The 16,182-nt window shown below is 33.9% G+C and overlaps 1 protein-coding gene across 2 annotated transcripts; it reads left to right on the forward strand.

The window, feature by feature from the left end:
- The first annotated feature begins 4,438 nt into the window (after positions 1-4,438).
- Positions 4,439-13,208, forward strand: LOC106111318 (sodium- and chloride-dependent GABA transporter 1). 2 transcript variants are annotated; one of them, XM_013293344.1, is made up of 12 exons: positions 4,439-4,489; positions 7,364-7,598; positions 7,848-8,119; positions 8,975-9,076; positions 9,328-9,499; positions 10,147-10,337; positions 10,520-10,700; positions 10,928-11,052; positions 11,436-11,680; positions 11,922-12,125; positions 12,453-12,620; positions 12,889-13,208. In XM_013293344.1, exons 2-12 carry the CDS (start codon positions 7,531-7,533, stop codon positions 12,979-12,981), a joined length of 1,821 nt encoding a protein of 606 aa, XP_013148798.1. In that variant the 5' UTR covers positions 4,439-4,489; positions 7,364-7,530; the 3' UTR covers positions 12,982-13,208. The 2 variants fall into 2 exon arrangements, with proteins under 2 accessions (XP_013148798.1, XP_013148797.1); XM_013293343.1 differs by lacking the exon at positions 4,439-4,489 and adding an exon at positions 5,167-5,388.
- Positions 13,209-16,182: the final 2,974 nt, after the last annotated feature.

Consider the following 16,182-nt stretch of genomic DNA (forward strand, 5'->3'; position numbering starts at 1 on the left):
AAAATGCAAGATTTTACACAAGAAAATCAAAATCTCAGAAAATATAAAAGCACTTTAATTACTATTTCGTTGTTTCATTTTTATAGAAATTAGTGACCTATCGTTATATCCAAAACACCTGTGTAAAAACACTAAATTTAAAAAAAAAAACATTGAAATATTTACGAAATAAAATGAGTTAAAACCTGTTAGCAACTAAAATTAGGGTCTTCTATAAATCACGTAAAATATTTTTGCAATTCAATAAAAGCTCTCGCCCGCAACTCCGTAAGCGTGGATTTAAAAAAAAAAAACAAAAGCAGCCTATGTGTTCTTTCAGACTATCCTCTACATCCATACCAAATTTCATCGAAATCCTCTGCTTTTTGACATTTCGATGTTTTTTTCTTAAACTAAAAGATCTAGAAAAAGAAAAAACTTACAAAAACTCTCTTTAGTAGATTTTCCTGCCTACTTAACCCTTAGATACATGAAGTTCCAAAGTTACCGGGGTTATAAATCGCTTTGGGCTACAATCGATTTTAATAATAGCTTTCGTCCGCGTCTCCGTCCACGTGGAATTAAAAAAAGTAGCCTATGTGTTCTTCCAGACTATCCTCTACATCTATGCCAAATTTCATCGACATCCATTCAGCCGTTAAGGCTACAAACTCTAACAAACATCCATCCATCTAAACTTTCGCATTTATAATCTTAGTGAGATAGTAAGATTATGCTGTTTACCTTTGACTGATATCTTCAAGCTAGAAAACATAGAGAGCATATCTCCAATATATATAAAAACATTGTTTTGATTTTTTCACTATTTTTTGCCTTTAGTAAAACACAGTAAAGGGCACACTTATACATTTTATAATTCAATTTACAAAGTAAGGGTTAAATGTCACGTACTAGAAAGTCACTTCCTTTGACGTAACAAATTCTGACGGTACATTGACCGATGTTAATGAAGATATATGTCAACTCGGAGCCCTAAATTCCTACAGGAACTAGCGGAAGCGATACTGGTTCAGTAATCGCTTCCCCGCTAGGTGCGACCTAATGTATGATACACGGATACACGATATCAAATATCCAAAGATAAAACTAAAGATTTATTTAATTCAACTTCGTTCGCGTGAAATAAAATAATAAAAAGTATAGCCTATAATACACTCAGATAAATTACCTTTCGAATGGTGAAAGAATTTTCGAAGTTGTCCCAATAGTTTTTATTAACTTCAATGCATAAAAAAGTACAATCATGCAAATCTTTCCTCTTTATAGCATTAGTATAGATTTCAAATTGTATGTCCTTACATATCTGTACACCAAAAGTATCTTTTAACAAAGTATTTTGTAGAATTGAGTGAAAACTAACAAGGACTTGGAAAATTTAAAGAAATTTATCATAGGTACCTAGTTAGGTAGGATGGTGCATTGTACTAAATCGGTTTTCGGTCACTGTCACGGACCTGAAGCACCCTAAGGTCTTTTTCTAAAGCAATACCAGAGACGGTAAACTGGTCACCGGCAACTTAGCTGTCTCAAGTATTTAGTAATATAAGTTCAACCTACAGCAGTTATTTATTCTTGGCTGTTAGTCTGTCTTCAACTTTTTACTGTTCCAATATAATGTCGACATCTGCAACTTTTTGTTGTTCACCAATGGCCAATGAACCGTTGTTTCCTTCAATATAAAAATCTTACCATAAAGTTCGTTTGAATATTATCTCATGATATATCCTCATTGTGTCAATCTCATGTACAACAGTACTCACCGGATCTCGGTACGTCCGCGCGCTCCCCGCGGATGTCGCGCCTCGCTCCCGTGGGACCTCCTGCCCCTCCCCTTCCCCCCACATTACATTACTTTACATACAAGTTGAGCGTGTGGCATAGATAAAGTTGTATTTTATTCCCAACTAGCAAAACTTAACCTAAGTTATAACTATAGTAGCTGGTACTGCCATGCGTCGAAACCTCGGCTACCTTAAGAAATCTAAACAATAATTTAGGAACGATTCCTGTATTGTAATTTGGTCTAGTAAGTTATCTAATTTCACAAAATAACAGCTGCCTATAGACTACAGAAGTTATGAAAATTTAAATGCGTTGTCTACCTATATGTTTACTAATATTATAAAGAGGAGAGATTTCTTTTTTTGTGTGTATTGTTATAGCTCAAAAACTACTAGGCCGATTTTAAAAATTCTTTTAAAAAGCTATGTTGTCAGTGACTAACATAGGCTACGCTTTTTATTATTTTTATGCGTTGCCTACCCTTTATTGACGGAGGAGACGCACATAAAGAGGACATTTCCTATGCGTCAAAACACTTTTCCTTCCCATCCTTTCCTCTTAAGAAAAGGTGTTTCACAAAATAAACTAAAATATTCGTTACAACTTGCGATATTAAACGATAAGAATATTGCATTAACATTCGATTCTAAATGTAACGTTGTATTACGTCAAAGTTTATGCGAGTTTTGACAGCATCCCTCGGGAATGAAATTTTCAAGTTCGACTTATCGACCCATAGACCTACTTCTTTATGCAATCGACCTAGTTACTGGGAAGTTTTATAAGAAACTAGCTGTTGCTCGCGACTTCGCATGCGTGAAATTAAAAAATAGCCTATGTTACTTATAAATAAATTACCTTTCCAACGGTGAAATCTTACTAATATTATAAATGCGATAGTTTAGATGGATGGATGTTTGTTAACGTTTGTAGCCTAAACGGCTGAACGGATCTCTATGAAATTTGGCACAGGTTTAGAGCATAGTCTGGAAGAACACATAGGCTACTTTTTATTCCGGGAATAGTTACGGTTCCCGTGGGATTCATTAGTTTAATTTTTAATGTTTACTCGATCATTCTGCAACAGTTCAACATATCTTATTGAAATTTGGCACAGATATAAAACAAAGTCTGGAGTACACATGGGATAAGCTTCATCCCCGAGAAATGTCCGGTTCCCGAGGGATACGTAACTTTTTGTAATTTATATAGTTTGAATGTTTTCTAATACCACGCGGACGAAGTCGCGGGCAACAGTTCGTAATTTATAAAATCAGTTTAGTAGTTTTCGAGTTATTTCAATAAATACAAAAATACAAATCTTTGTCTTTATTATATTAGTATAGATAATGGATAGAGGTTATAAATGTTTTTGATAAATGTAATTCTAACTTTCATACGTATTCAAAAATGTTTTTTTTAATATGATAGTTCTCTAATTAGGTACTTATATCTAACAAAAGTTAATAATCCCAATGTAAATCATCGTATATTACAATTTTGCTTTTTTCTAATGTTTATTTTTTTTAAGAATTTGATGAATATTGTAATTATTGATTAATAAAGATAGATTTCGATAGTCTATCGTATTATGCTTTTGAATTAATTGGTGTAATTTTTTCTTTAAAATGCGTAACATGATCATTTACATTGCGATCTTAATGAAAAATGTGAGTCATTATTTTTAGTAGGACTTAACAAAAACTAAAACAAAAGCCAAGTACAGAACAAAGATTAAAATTTTAATTTAAAACATTTCATTCCAAGTGAATAAACGTTGGTGATATAGCAAAATAAATCTTATTGTATGAAGTTACGGTTCAAATTGTTTTAGAAGATTAAAGCTATCCCTGTACTATGCGAGATATTTGTGAGGTTGGAATGTAGATTTTTGGCGGGAAATGATTAGGGGCAGCCATGAAACGTAAAATTGATGTAACTATTTTTTTTATAGAACAATGCAGCATCTAATAAAAAAATGACACTAAATGGTCAAAATCTAATTAAAATTTCCATTTACTTCATTATTAAAAAATCGACCCAGTAATTTTCATGTGAATCAAATACATACAAAAATACAAATCTTTCCTCTTTATTATATTAGTATAGAGAAGTTCTGAATATTATAAACGTCGATTTTGTATCGGGAACGTTTAGAAAGTTCTGTTCAAAACCACTGCTGTTAATATAAAATACAAAATTAACTAGAAATTTATGTCATCCCTTTCATTATCTTTGAAAAAATAGAGATAGCTATATTCTACATAACAGTAGTACTGAGACCGAAACCAAAGAGCAAGTATCAAAGTAGAAGAGGTGTATTAGCATCTTCTACGAAGTCCACGATCCGTGGTCCACGGACATTATAGTTTTTTATTAAAGAGCAAATTAGCAGCGAGAAGTAACAATAGACTTCCGCAAACTAAAAGAACTATAGATTCTTTTGCGAGAATGATTGAAAAATGGTATCAATTATTTTAATGTGGTTATTGTAGGCACACCCTTAAAAGGTGAATGCAATATACTCGTGCAATGTACCGTACGATATACGTAGTTTCAGGGTGGCTGTGAATTTCGTGGGAAGAGCGTTGGAGGCATGACGACGCATGCGCGAAAGGAGTCCTTTTACCTCTTGGAATTGTCCTTTGTCTCCCGCGGGATGGGCTGGTGAGAGCACGTCATAAACTAACGACGCAGTGGCGGGAAAGTAAGTCATCTTGTTAAAGCTACGCACTTAAAAGTTAATTTTAAAGTAAACTAAGCATACATTGTTGTACTTAGAATATTGTAGAAATGTTTAAAATCAGCGTATTTAATGCTTTTAGTTGCTTTTGTAATTATTTTACTTTCATATGCAATGTCTGGTCACAACTCGTGGATTAAGTTTTAAGAGTGGATGTTGTGATGTATTTAAATCTTACATCTTCTGTCTACCCTCCTTTGGTTATAAAGTTTTTGAGTATTCGAGATGGTCCACGATTCGTCCACACTATTTGGGCTAGATGTAACAAGGTGTAGGAATTGCCTAGACGAGATTAATGTAGTGAGGCCCCCTTAATGTAAGTTTCATTTGTATCCAATGTTAGGACTTATATGTTATGTTGTTTGGCATGATTGATACTTTAAGATTTGAAATTTATTAAAACTAGACTTGTATTTCAGTGTCGTAGTGTGTTTGTACTAAAATATAGATAGAGTATAGGTATACAACGTAACAATGTCAACCAGGCAAATCATATGCGTTGCCCCGCAATCGATCCCCAGCGCGCCTTCCGGAGGGTCCAAATTGTCCATCAACTAACCGTTCATAAGCTCATAAATTCTTTCTACGTCTGACAGTTGGTCGATTCACATGTATTTCATCCTGTGTCAGGTCTAGGTGCCATGATCCTTACTATCACATTCACGTCCAAGCATGTGGCGCGAGCGCACGCTAACCAAGCTGTCAAAGTCGCCGCCATATTGCCCTCGCGTTTGACGTTTGTAGTTTCGTTCGGGATTCAACGTTTCGTTTCAAGCAGTAACGTTTTGTAGTGTCTGTGACAATGGATTCTGTGTGTACTGTGCTTTAAATTCTAGTGTGTGTGATTGTGTTTTGTTCTTTTAGTAAGTGTTTTTTTTAATTTATTTTTCAAACGATATGATACAAAACTATATTTTTATAGAATAAGAGCGGGCACAAACCTTTGACTAAACTACTGTTGTGCGATTGTCGATTATTTCGCAGCCAATTCAACTGTTTAGTTGCACAAGTAAAAATCGAGTAGTGTGAGCACACCCATATAAGCTTATAGGAATCAAAGCGAGACTAAACAGTTGTGCGATAGTTTAGAAAAAGGTGTGCACACTCTTTATAAAGATTACTAAGATTTACTTTATATCCGTAAAACAATTACCGAATAAATAATCTCCAGTTCAGTTACAGTCGAATCATTACTACTTTATTGTATTTTCTGACACGAGGTTTTCAGAGTTGTCTAAAGTTTAAAAAGCATACCACAGTGAGTACATTTCTTCTTAAACTCATGTGGGTGTAACTTAATTACATATAGTTAAGTTAATATAAAAGCTTTTGCAAGAACGGTAACTACGTAGGTTAATTAATGTTAGTCCTTGTTTGTTTCTCGTTCTTATTTCAAGTATTCATTCATTCAGTTTGCACATCCATCATCATATTGTCGTGACATCGGTCACTTATTAGTTATTCTGCAAACAAGATAACAAGCTGACCTGTTATTTAGCGATCTAAAATAGTCTATGGCCATTTCTTGCAGTTTATTTTATTTATAGATTTCATTTAATATTCTTTGTAAATCCGTTTGCTTGATATTTAAGGATGTTTATTGTTTTTTTACTTTTTACTTAGCTCCTGTAGGTGCTACCTTGATGTTAAGTAGCCCAAAACCATGCTTAGTAATTGATATATTTAATGCAGTAGGAATTATTCAGATCGGTTCACTTGTTTTCGAGATATACACGAACAAACACTACTTTTATTATTACTCTACTGGTACTTGTATTTGGTTATAATTTATTATCCTAACATCTGTCAGTCTTGAGTTATTTAGATTAGATATTTACGGTCTTTTATTTGGACTTAAGACGTGTTAGAGAGAGATAGCGATGTCGTGAAATACCTCTCCATAAAATACACCTGTCTCAAGAAATAAATTGGAATTCTCATACTATGTTCAGAATATCTAATTTCGATTTATAGGTTTTTGGTGTAGTTTTTATGTCGTGTAACATTGGCAAATTTATATTTGGTGTTCATTGATCAACTTCAACATTTTGTTAATTAGATTTATATTTTTTTTTTTACAACAAACACAGATTATGAAATTTTAAAAGACGTTGGTTGTTCAAACAGTGAAATTTGAAGTTTTTGAACGGATTTGAAGTTTTTACTAAGTTATTAAATAATTACCGTTGTTAATTATATGTTATTATCACAATGTAAAATATCTAATACTAGCTTTCGCCCGCGACTCAGTCTACATCTATGACAAATTTTATTGAAATCCGTTAAGCCGTTTAGGCCACAAACTCTAACAAACATCCATCTAAACTTTCGCGTTTATATTAGTATGATATTATTATGAAGTATGATTAGAACAATACCCAGTTTACTGCTAAGATGTAATAGTTTACTCATTTGCATTTTAAACAGTGGTAGTGCCCGCTTTAACATCTTAGCACTGCAGGGTCGGCTCGCCCGGTGTAATACCACGACCACACAGAAAACAGGCGTGAAGTGGAAGCGATTCCGCGTTTCGTCTGATGAGTGTGGTGCCGGAGCCCTGATTTTAGTCCCTTTCCCTTCCCACCCCTTTCTTAAGAGGAAAGGATGGGAAGGGGAAGTGGATTTGACGGTGGAGGAGATGCCTAGGAAGGGGAAATGTCCTCTTTATGTGCGTCTCCTCCTCCGTCGTATAAGGGTAGGCAAACATCTGCAATTGCGGATGTCTATAGGCAGCGGTCGCCTCGCCATTTTGGCGGATTCTAGTGGCCGCTTGCTCGTTTGCCACCTTATGTTATAAAAAAAATTGCTTTTGTTTCAACAGCGTTTTCTCTATTACAGATTCACATAGAAACAAAATTAGACTTTTGTAAGCTAAACATGTTAACTTACTTTTCTAATAAGAAGAATTGAGATAGAGAACTAGTACTGAGTACAGAGAAACTTGAGAGAAAGAGATTGTAAATACGGAAAAGTTTTGGAGAGTTAAGAAAAGAAAAGAAGTAGAGATGGAGACGAAGAATGAGTCACGCGGTGATGAAATAGAATTAACTGTGCAGGGGACTAGTAAACCTAGGTATGATTTGTATAATTTAAAGTGTTTTTAAATATAACTAAAATTAACTTACTCCATGGAATTCCTGAAACAAATTATGTCCCCTCTCTGTGCGTCTCCGTCAGTTAAAGACAATGCATCTGTTTTTACTAACTTCATTGGGCTGCAGTGGGTTCGCTATTTCAGCGAATTCAGGTAGCCGATGGCTTGTTGGCCACCTTATACTCTTTTTTTAAATGTCTTGTTAATAATATTGTACATTTTCAACAGTGAAATGGCTACCAAATCAGATCTCCCCGAGAGAGGATCATGGGCCAGTAAATTGGACTTTATTCTTTCCGTCATCGGTTTGGCGATCGGCCTTGGCAATGTTTGGCGTTTCCCGTACCTCTGTTATAAGAACGGTGGTGGTGCTTTCCTCATTCCTTACTTCCTCACCCTCTTCCTCGCTGGTATACCGATGTTCTTTATGGAGCTGGCTATGGGACAGATGCTCACGATCGGAGGATTAGGAGTCTTCAAGATTGCACCAATTTTCAAAGGTAAGTTGCTTAAATCGTTCTAAATAATACTATTCGTTGTTAGTTTGTCTGCGTAAAATTAAAACATAATAAATGTATATGTCAATTACTGATAACGTTGCTTTTTTATGGTGAAAGATTTTTTGTAATCGATTCAGTACTTTTTGATGTATTTCAATACGTACAAAAATAGAAATCTTTCTAATATTAAGTATAGACTAGGTTGACCGCGAATTCGTCTGCGAGGAATTAAAAGAGAACTAAGTCTATCTTCCAGACTATACTCTACATTTGTGACGAATTTCATCAAGGTCCGTTCAACAGTTTAGGCTATAAACTCTAACAAACATTGACAATATTAAAATTATAATGAGAAAGTGTAGAACTCAAAAGTATAGTCTATGTTGTTGACTATCTTCATATTCAAACTTATTGAAAAATGATTTTTGGTCGTAAAAAGTGCTTTTAAGTGAAAGGTCCATAATACGAGAGATCATAACATTATCTTGAAGAACTCGAGGTAGAGCGCGTAACAGAAATTCGATAATCGATACGTACTGCTAACGAAATGTTTATCTAAAAGTAAAATTTATACGTAGCGAACAATCGTTGAAGTAAAGACGATGAAATAAAATTAAACTGCTTTTACTAATTACTTAAATTCTCTTAATAATTGCAAGGAATTTATACAAAGAGAATAGAATCGTCAAAGAGATTTTCGACATAGGAATTTGTATTATTTCATCAAAGGATTCTCTTAGAAATGTTACTTTAAGACTGTATTCATTTCATTTTGAATCTTATTTAAGTGATCACGATTGTTAATGTCGCTTACTCATTGCCTTTTAAGTTTTCTTCACCATTCTATAAAACCAGGTATTGGATACGCGGCTGCAGTGATGTCGTGCTGGATGAACGTCTATTACATCGTGATCCTGGCCTGGGCTATCTTCTACTTCTTCATGTCGATGAGAGCAGGTAATAGTTTTTTCTAGTAGCAGTTTTCTGCTGCTCTTCCATACATTTGTGTCAACCGTCATATCTGAATCCACTCCCTTCTTAAGCATATCCTCTTTCACACAATCCATCCATACTTTCTTCGGTCTTCCACTACCTTTGTAGCCATCCACATTCAGTCTTAACACATTCTTGTTTTACCACGTTTTGAGATTTCTTACAACAGATGGTGTTGAAAACTCATCCAATAAGTCTATTTCTTTTATTCTTAGACGTGCCATGGCGGACTTGTGATAACTATTGGAATACAGTCACCTGTGTGAACCCCTACGACAGGAAGAACCTCACCTGCTGGTCCAACTTCGATATGACCACTCTCTGCACCCTCAATGGGAAGAATGTCAGCAAGGCTCTCCTTTCTGACCCTGTTAAAGAATTTTGGGAGTAAGTTTATGTTAAACTTAATTTTTTGCGTAGTTCAAACATTATTATTTACTTTTGGAATCTAAAGACACATTTTTTTTTCAAATCAAAGAAAAAGGTACACTGTAAGGCATTTTGTATATATTTCTATTATACTCGTTAATTATTTTCTCCCCTAAATGATTAATCAAAGTAACCGAAGCAAGAAAAGCAAAATTTAATTAACATCTGTTTAACTTAACTTGAAGTTGCTCGTGACACTTTCATTAATAACTTGCTGAGACAGAAAATCGATATGCTATTGTGCAGCTTTCAACTTGACTATTATAGAGGTTCTATAACGTTAAGACGTAATAAGTATGGCACTGCTGTGTTTAATGTGTTCATATTTTGCACTTAAATAAAGCTTTGTATTTAAATTAACCTATAGAAATGTTTCTTTATTAAACAATTGACAAAGTCTACTAATGTACAATTAAAATACAAAAAAGAAAACAGCAGGAATTCCAATTATTATATCCTGATTATACAAAACAATAGAGAAGTAGATAGGTAAACAAAGTACAGATGTTAACCTCTACGAAAACAGAGGGGCTTAATGCATCGGGGGCTTAAGCCTATTTACCCTAATAAGACATGTGGGTCACCAAATTGTCTATCTATGGCAGACGTCGAGCTCTGCAGATCTCCAGCGGCATCGAGAACATTGGTAACATCCGCTGGGAGCTGGCGGGCACGTTGCTATTGGTTTGGATCCTGTGCTACTTTTGCATTTGGAAGGGCGTGCGCTGGACCGGCAAGGTTGTCTACTTCACAGCACTGTTCCCGTACTTTTTACTAACCGTGCTGTTGATCAGAGGTAAGTTTAGTGCAGTATAAAATAAATTCAGAATGAACCAGAGGTATTAACAATCTATATAACTAATTTTAATATACAGTAGAATTTTAATTTTAAATACAAAGAAGTATATTTGCATATAATTGGAAATATAACTAATTAAAATTTATTGTTATGTTTAAAGATTTTTCGTCTGTTTTCAGGAATCACTTTACCCGGAGCAATGGAAGGTATAAAGTTCTACATAATGCCGAACATGTCGAAACTTCTCGAATCGGAAGTATGGATCGATGCGGTGACGCAAATTTTCTTCTCTTACGGCCTCGGGCTGGGAACATTGGTCGCTTTAGGCAGCTACAATAAGTTTACTAACAATGTTTACAAGTAAGTAACTTTATTAACTAAATAACTACTTAAAAAACGTTTTTTAGATTGTAGGACCAAATACTTTCTATCTTGAAGTCTCTTCTAATCTACATGTTACAAGACTTTTCCATATTGCTGTTTCCATAAGTGACGTTGTAAAATAATTGAGGCGCTCCTTAGGGTATTTTTTTCTTGGTTAGATTATAATGTTATTGTTGAATTCTAATTGATTTGTTTGTTCTCAGGGATGCTTTAATAGTCTGCTCCGTGAACTCCAGTACGTCAATGTTCGCTGGTTTCGTGATATTCTCAGTGGTAGGATTTATGGCGCACGAGCAGCAGAGGCCAGTGGAGGAGGTTGCAGCATCAGGTAATTTTGTTTAATAGCTGTAGAATCTAAGAAAGCCCTGGAAATATCATCATCGCCAGCTCACTATACGTCCCCACCGAGGGGCTCGGAGCCTACCCTAATAAGGGGTGACTAGGCCATAGTCAACAACAATATTCCCTGGAAACACGGTGCAGAGCAAATATTGTACAGTCGCGAAAATTCGCAGTGTTTTGACAGAACAATTGCCTTGCTCTTTGCAACAAAGGAAATTCTTCCTCTTCTTACAAATAAACGATACGACATCGATTTTCAAACATCCACAATGAATTACGTGCTATTGGTTATATAAAACGCGCAAATGACTATAGCTTTTAAATTAACACTGCCAGCTTTCCTTACTGTACCAACAATCTTAATTACAGGTCCTGGTCTGGCGTTCCTGGCTTACCCATCAGCAGTTCTCCAGCTGCCCGGAGCACCGTTATGGTCTTGTTTGTTCTTCTTTATGCTCCTCCTTATCGGCTTGGATAGTCAGTTCTGCACCATGGAAGGTTTCATCACCGCTGTCATCGACGAGTGGCCCAAACTCCTCAGGAGGCGTAAGGAAATATTCATCGCGATTACTTGCGTTATCTCATATTTGGTTGGACTGTCTTGTATTTCTGAGGTGAGTCCGCTTTAGTCACATTTTATCACAATTCATTAGTTACTAAGTAATGGTTAATGATCGTAAAGTTCATTTTAAATTGAATCGATCTTGTTAAAGATATATGTAGTTACAATTTATGTTCGTGGCCAATTTTATCCGTTTCAAAATTGTTAATACATTTTGAATATCAATATTGCAAGAGTTTTATTTCTAATACAGTTTTCAAGTTTATAATAATAGTATTTTTCTTTTCTTCCAGGGTGGTATGTACGTCTTCCAAATCCTCGACTCGTATGCTGTATCTGGCTTCTGTTTGTTGTTCTTGATCTTCTTCGAGTGCGTGTCTATCTCGTGGGCGTTCGGAGTCAATCGCTTCTATGACGGTATCAAAGAGATGATCGGCTACTACCCGACTATCTGGTGGAAGTTCTGCTGGGTCGGCTTCACTCCGGCTATCTGCATTGTGAGTACCTATTCTATTAAAATGACATTTTATGTTGTTAGTATGAGATTATCTTATTTTAGTCTAACTTCTACTAAGGTCATTATTCATTGCAAAAGATGGGTAGGAGAAGTGAACTTAGAAGGGGATAGTATGGACAACAATCTAAAGATATGAAGAACTTTAGGTATGTTAGTAAAATCAAGGAGAAAGAAAGAATGAGTTAAGAAATTCAAAGATGTCAATCAACTGTCTGGGCCTAGGTCTCTGTAGTTGACTAAATGGCCTGGCCTGATGTAGACTATATGACTTAAGGATATATTACTAAGTATAATATAAATGTCGTAGAGCGTGTTCATCTTCAACTTGGTGCAATGGACGCCTATAAAGTACATGAACTACGAGTACCCGTGGTGGTCGCACGCGTTCGGATGGTTCACTGCGCTGTCGTCTATGCTGTGCATCCCTGGGTACATGGTGTATCTGTGGCGCGTTACCCCCGGCACCAGGATGGAGGTTTGTACATCTGGAATTTTCATGGAGAATTAATTAGACCGAAAGGCAATTTTAATATCCATTTCATCTTTTAAATGTAAAATAATTATCTATATAGTTAATGTAATTACAGTATCTGTTTATTTTGTGGCAAAAGCATTTTCACAAACATCAAATATTTTCGTCAAAGATAACGAATTTTTTTTTTATTTATGTCAGTCTCTTGGCAGTGATCTCAAGAACGGATTCACTGATTTTGACTAATAATGGTTAAATGCTTTTTTTTCAGAAATTCCATACGATCGTTCGTATTCCCGAAGACGTGCCAGCATTGCGTACTAAGATGCAAGCCGAGGAACAAGCCAAGCATGGAAAAGCTTAAACCCAATTAATTCAGATCTCTAACAAAAACGACATCATACGTACCTAGAGATCTTGTAACATTGGATAACGCACAATTATTATTATGTGCCAAATATATTCGAAACGTATTTTATTTTTGATGTTTATTAGAGTTTTTTTAATTAATTTTTAAGTAGAGTTAATTTGAGATTTGTAGGCTTTTTCGGGTGCGTTGCGATGCGTTCATGTATTTTTACTATATGTGCTATATTTTTAGTTTATTTTTAAGGTTATATTGGTATATGAAAGTTAACTATGTTATCGTCTTCCATATAGAGAATGCTTTATGAATATAAAATAAATATTGAGTATTTAATGTTAGGAATTTGGTCGTGTTTGCAAAAAAAAAAACAAATGAACAGTTTTGTCAATTTTCGAGCCTCGACAGGTTTAAAAAAATATATGCATTTAAAATAATTATATCGCTACCTACCTTACTTTGAAGTAAGTTTCCTTCAAGTAGAATTGAATAATAAAACACGACCAATTTTTCAAATTTAATAAAATTGTTTTTTATGTATATTTATCCTTCAAGGATTTAGATTATTAAATTTTAATATAGTAGTTTTTGTCTTTATATTCTGACAATTATTAAAAAATGTAGAATAATTTTAATAAAGTTAGTAATTAAAAAAAAATAAGAAAACACGCTTCGGGACGCGTAATTTTTTCCATATTATTGGTGTTATTAAATTCAATATTCTATTAAACGTATATCAACTTGAGATTATTAATAATTTAATCATTAGAAAATTAAAAAATAATAATATAGTTACATATTAATGTTCAATATTCTTAATTTAAATTTCTTTGGTTAATTAGCTTTATTTAAAAATATTTAATAACAATTATTAACAAAATCAATAGTCATATTCATTAAAAAAAAAATACTGTGTTCTAAAAGAGACCAATCTGAGAAAATATTTTCAATAACAGTTTTAACCATTTACTGTAGATTTTTACACAACATCAAAATTAATAAAACTATAAAAAAATCAAGCATAATAATCTAATAATGTCTTATTAAAAAAATATAATTTGTATGAAAAAATGTATTTTTCAATTATATCTCGATTCCTATTAAATATATGAAATCGGAAGGTAATTATTAATATTATAATCAGTCAATTTCTATTAAAAACGTAAAAAAAATAGTGAACATTCGTAGTATATTATTAATAGTTCATAGTTTTTAAGATTATTATATTTAAATGTACTTCAAAGGAGATGAGAAATTTGATTTATTAAGTTTTAGTTAAGTTGCCATACTTTTATATTTAAGTAAATATTTTATTCATAGTCGTAGATGTGCAATCTATAGATATCTAATCTAGAGAACAAAAGTATAGCGAAATAATTTCTGGAGGCTATTTTGAAACCAATTTCCTCTGTGAAGTAATTCACAAAATGATATTCGGAATATTGACTCTCGTTTGTCTTGACACTCTTCATCTATAGATTATAAATCTATATATTAATATAAATTATATTAAAGTCATATATAACTAAACTGTCGTGGTTTTTATATTTGTGTTCGTAAGATATGGGTTTCTTACCACTATTGGGTTATTTTAGCTCTCGTAATTTGGGCACTTCATGCGCGCGACATGCGCCATGTTCATGCGCTGTTTGAAGTGATGGGGAAGTGTGAAAAAGAAAATAACCCAATCATGGTAAAGAAAACCCTATCTTATAAACATTATATATTAAAGTCTTATAAAATAAATTTATTTAACTACTGTATTCAATTAAATTCGATGAAATGTTAAATTATTTTAAAATATCGTATTATCAAATTTTGTTTTTAAATTATAAAAGAATCAAGTTTAATAAATATATAAGTAGAGAAAATTGTCGTTTTACTTCTGTTATATTTTTATGATTATTCTAGCGTTCGCTCGTGTTTCCGTCCGGTTGGAATTAAAGAAAGGAGAAGTGAGTAGCCTAGCCTACATATGTATTCTTCCAGTCTGTCCTCAACGTCTATGATATGCCGGAGTCCTAAATTTAATTCCTTTCCCTTTCCACCCTTTTCTTAAGAGGTGAGGATGGGAAGGAAAAGGATTTGACGGTGGAGGAAACGTATAGGAACGGGAAATATCCTCTTTATGTGCGTCTCCTCCTCCGTCGATTACGGGTTGGCAACGCATTTCCATTTGCGGATGTCTATGGGCAGCGGTCGCTTCGCCATTTCGGTGGTTTCAGGTGGCCGCTTGCTCGTTTGCCAGTTTATAAAAAAAACAGTCATCGAGATCCGTTTAGGCTACAAACTCTAATATCCTTCTTAACTTTCGCTTTTTTAATATTAGTAAAGTAAGATTCATTATGTTTCCCGTAATAAGAGTCTTAGAAACCATCTTACTAATATAAAGTTTAGTTGAATGGATGTTAGTACAGATTGCAAGCGTCGTTTACGAAGCGAAGTGTACAGATTATTTCAGTATACAGCCGTATAACATTAATAGTAGGTTTCTGAAGTTCCCGTATATTTTGTCATTACCTAATTCATTAGTTCTAGGTTAACTTGAGTTACAACGTGAAACTCAAGTTACGTATAGGAAACGCATTTCATGGAGTTATCTAACGTTAAATGTAGCTAGGAAACCGGCCATAAGTTGGCTGTACAAATAGTTACACGGACATTTGGGACGTATTAGCGATAACATGTAAATCTAAACGGACATCAAGTTACGTAACTTTATTACCTTATTGTAACGCGTTTGCCTTGGGTGTTGCGAAAAGATTTGACATATATATGTTTAGGTTACTAAGCAATAACTTAGTGGGCGATTAGTGTAGGCTTTGAACTAATAACACATTGTTTTATGTCTGTTTTTTTAGAGAAATAGAAAAACCAAGTCAATGCAAGCTTTCTATCGGATATTTTAAGTACTGTAAACTTTAGGATACTACATTTTTATAGCACATTTTACACTGAAACTAGTAAATTTTTAATTTGCGTAAAACATTTGCTTACTATAAAACATAAGCATTCATATTTAACAATTTTACTTCACTATCTCTCTCTTCTATTCCTATGTCCCCAAAGTGGGGCAGAGGGCGTTCACTAACTTCACTCTAACTAACTTCTACAAAAATGCACTAAAAACAAAACAAAATACACCAAAAACAAAATATTCTCAAAAAAACAGTACACTAAAAAGTAACGAAATAATTCCTT

This window comes from Papilio polytes, unplaced genomic scaffold (assembly GCF_000836215.1).
Source record: "Papilio polytes unplaced genomic scaffold, Ppol_1.0 DF824169.1, whole genome shotgun sequence".
In the NCBI taxonomy this organism is placed as follows: domain Eukaryota; kingdom Metazoa; phylum Arthropoda; class Insecta; order Lepidoptera; family Papilionidae; genus Papilio; species Papilio polytes.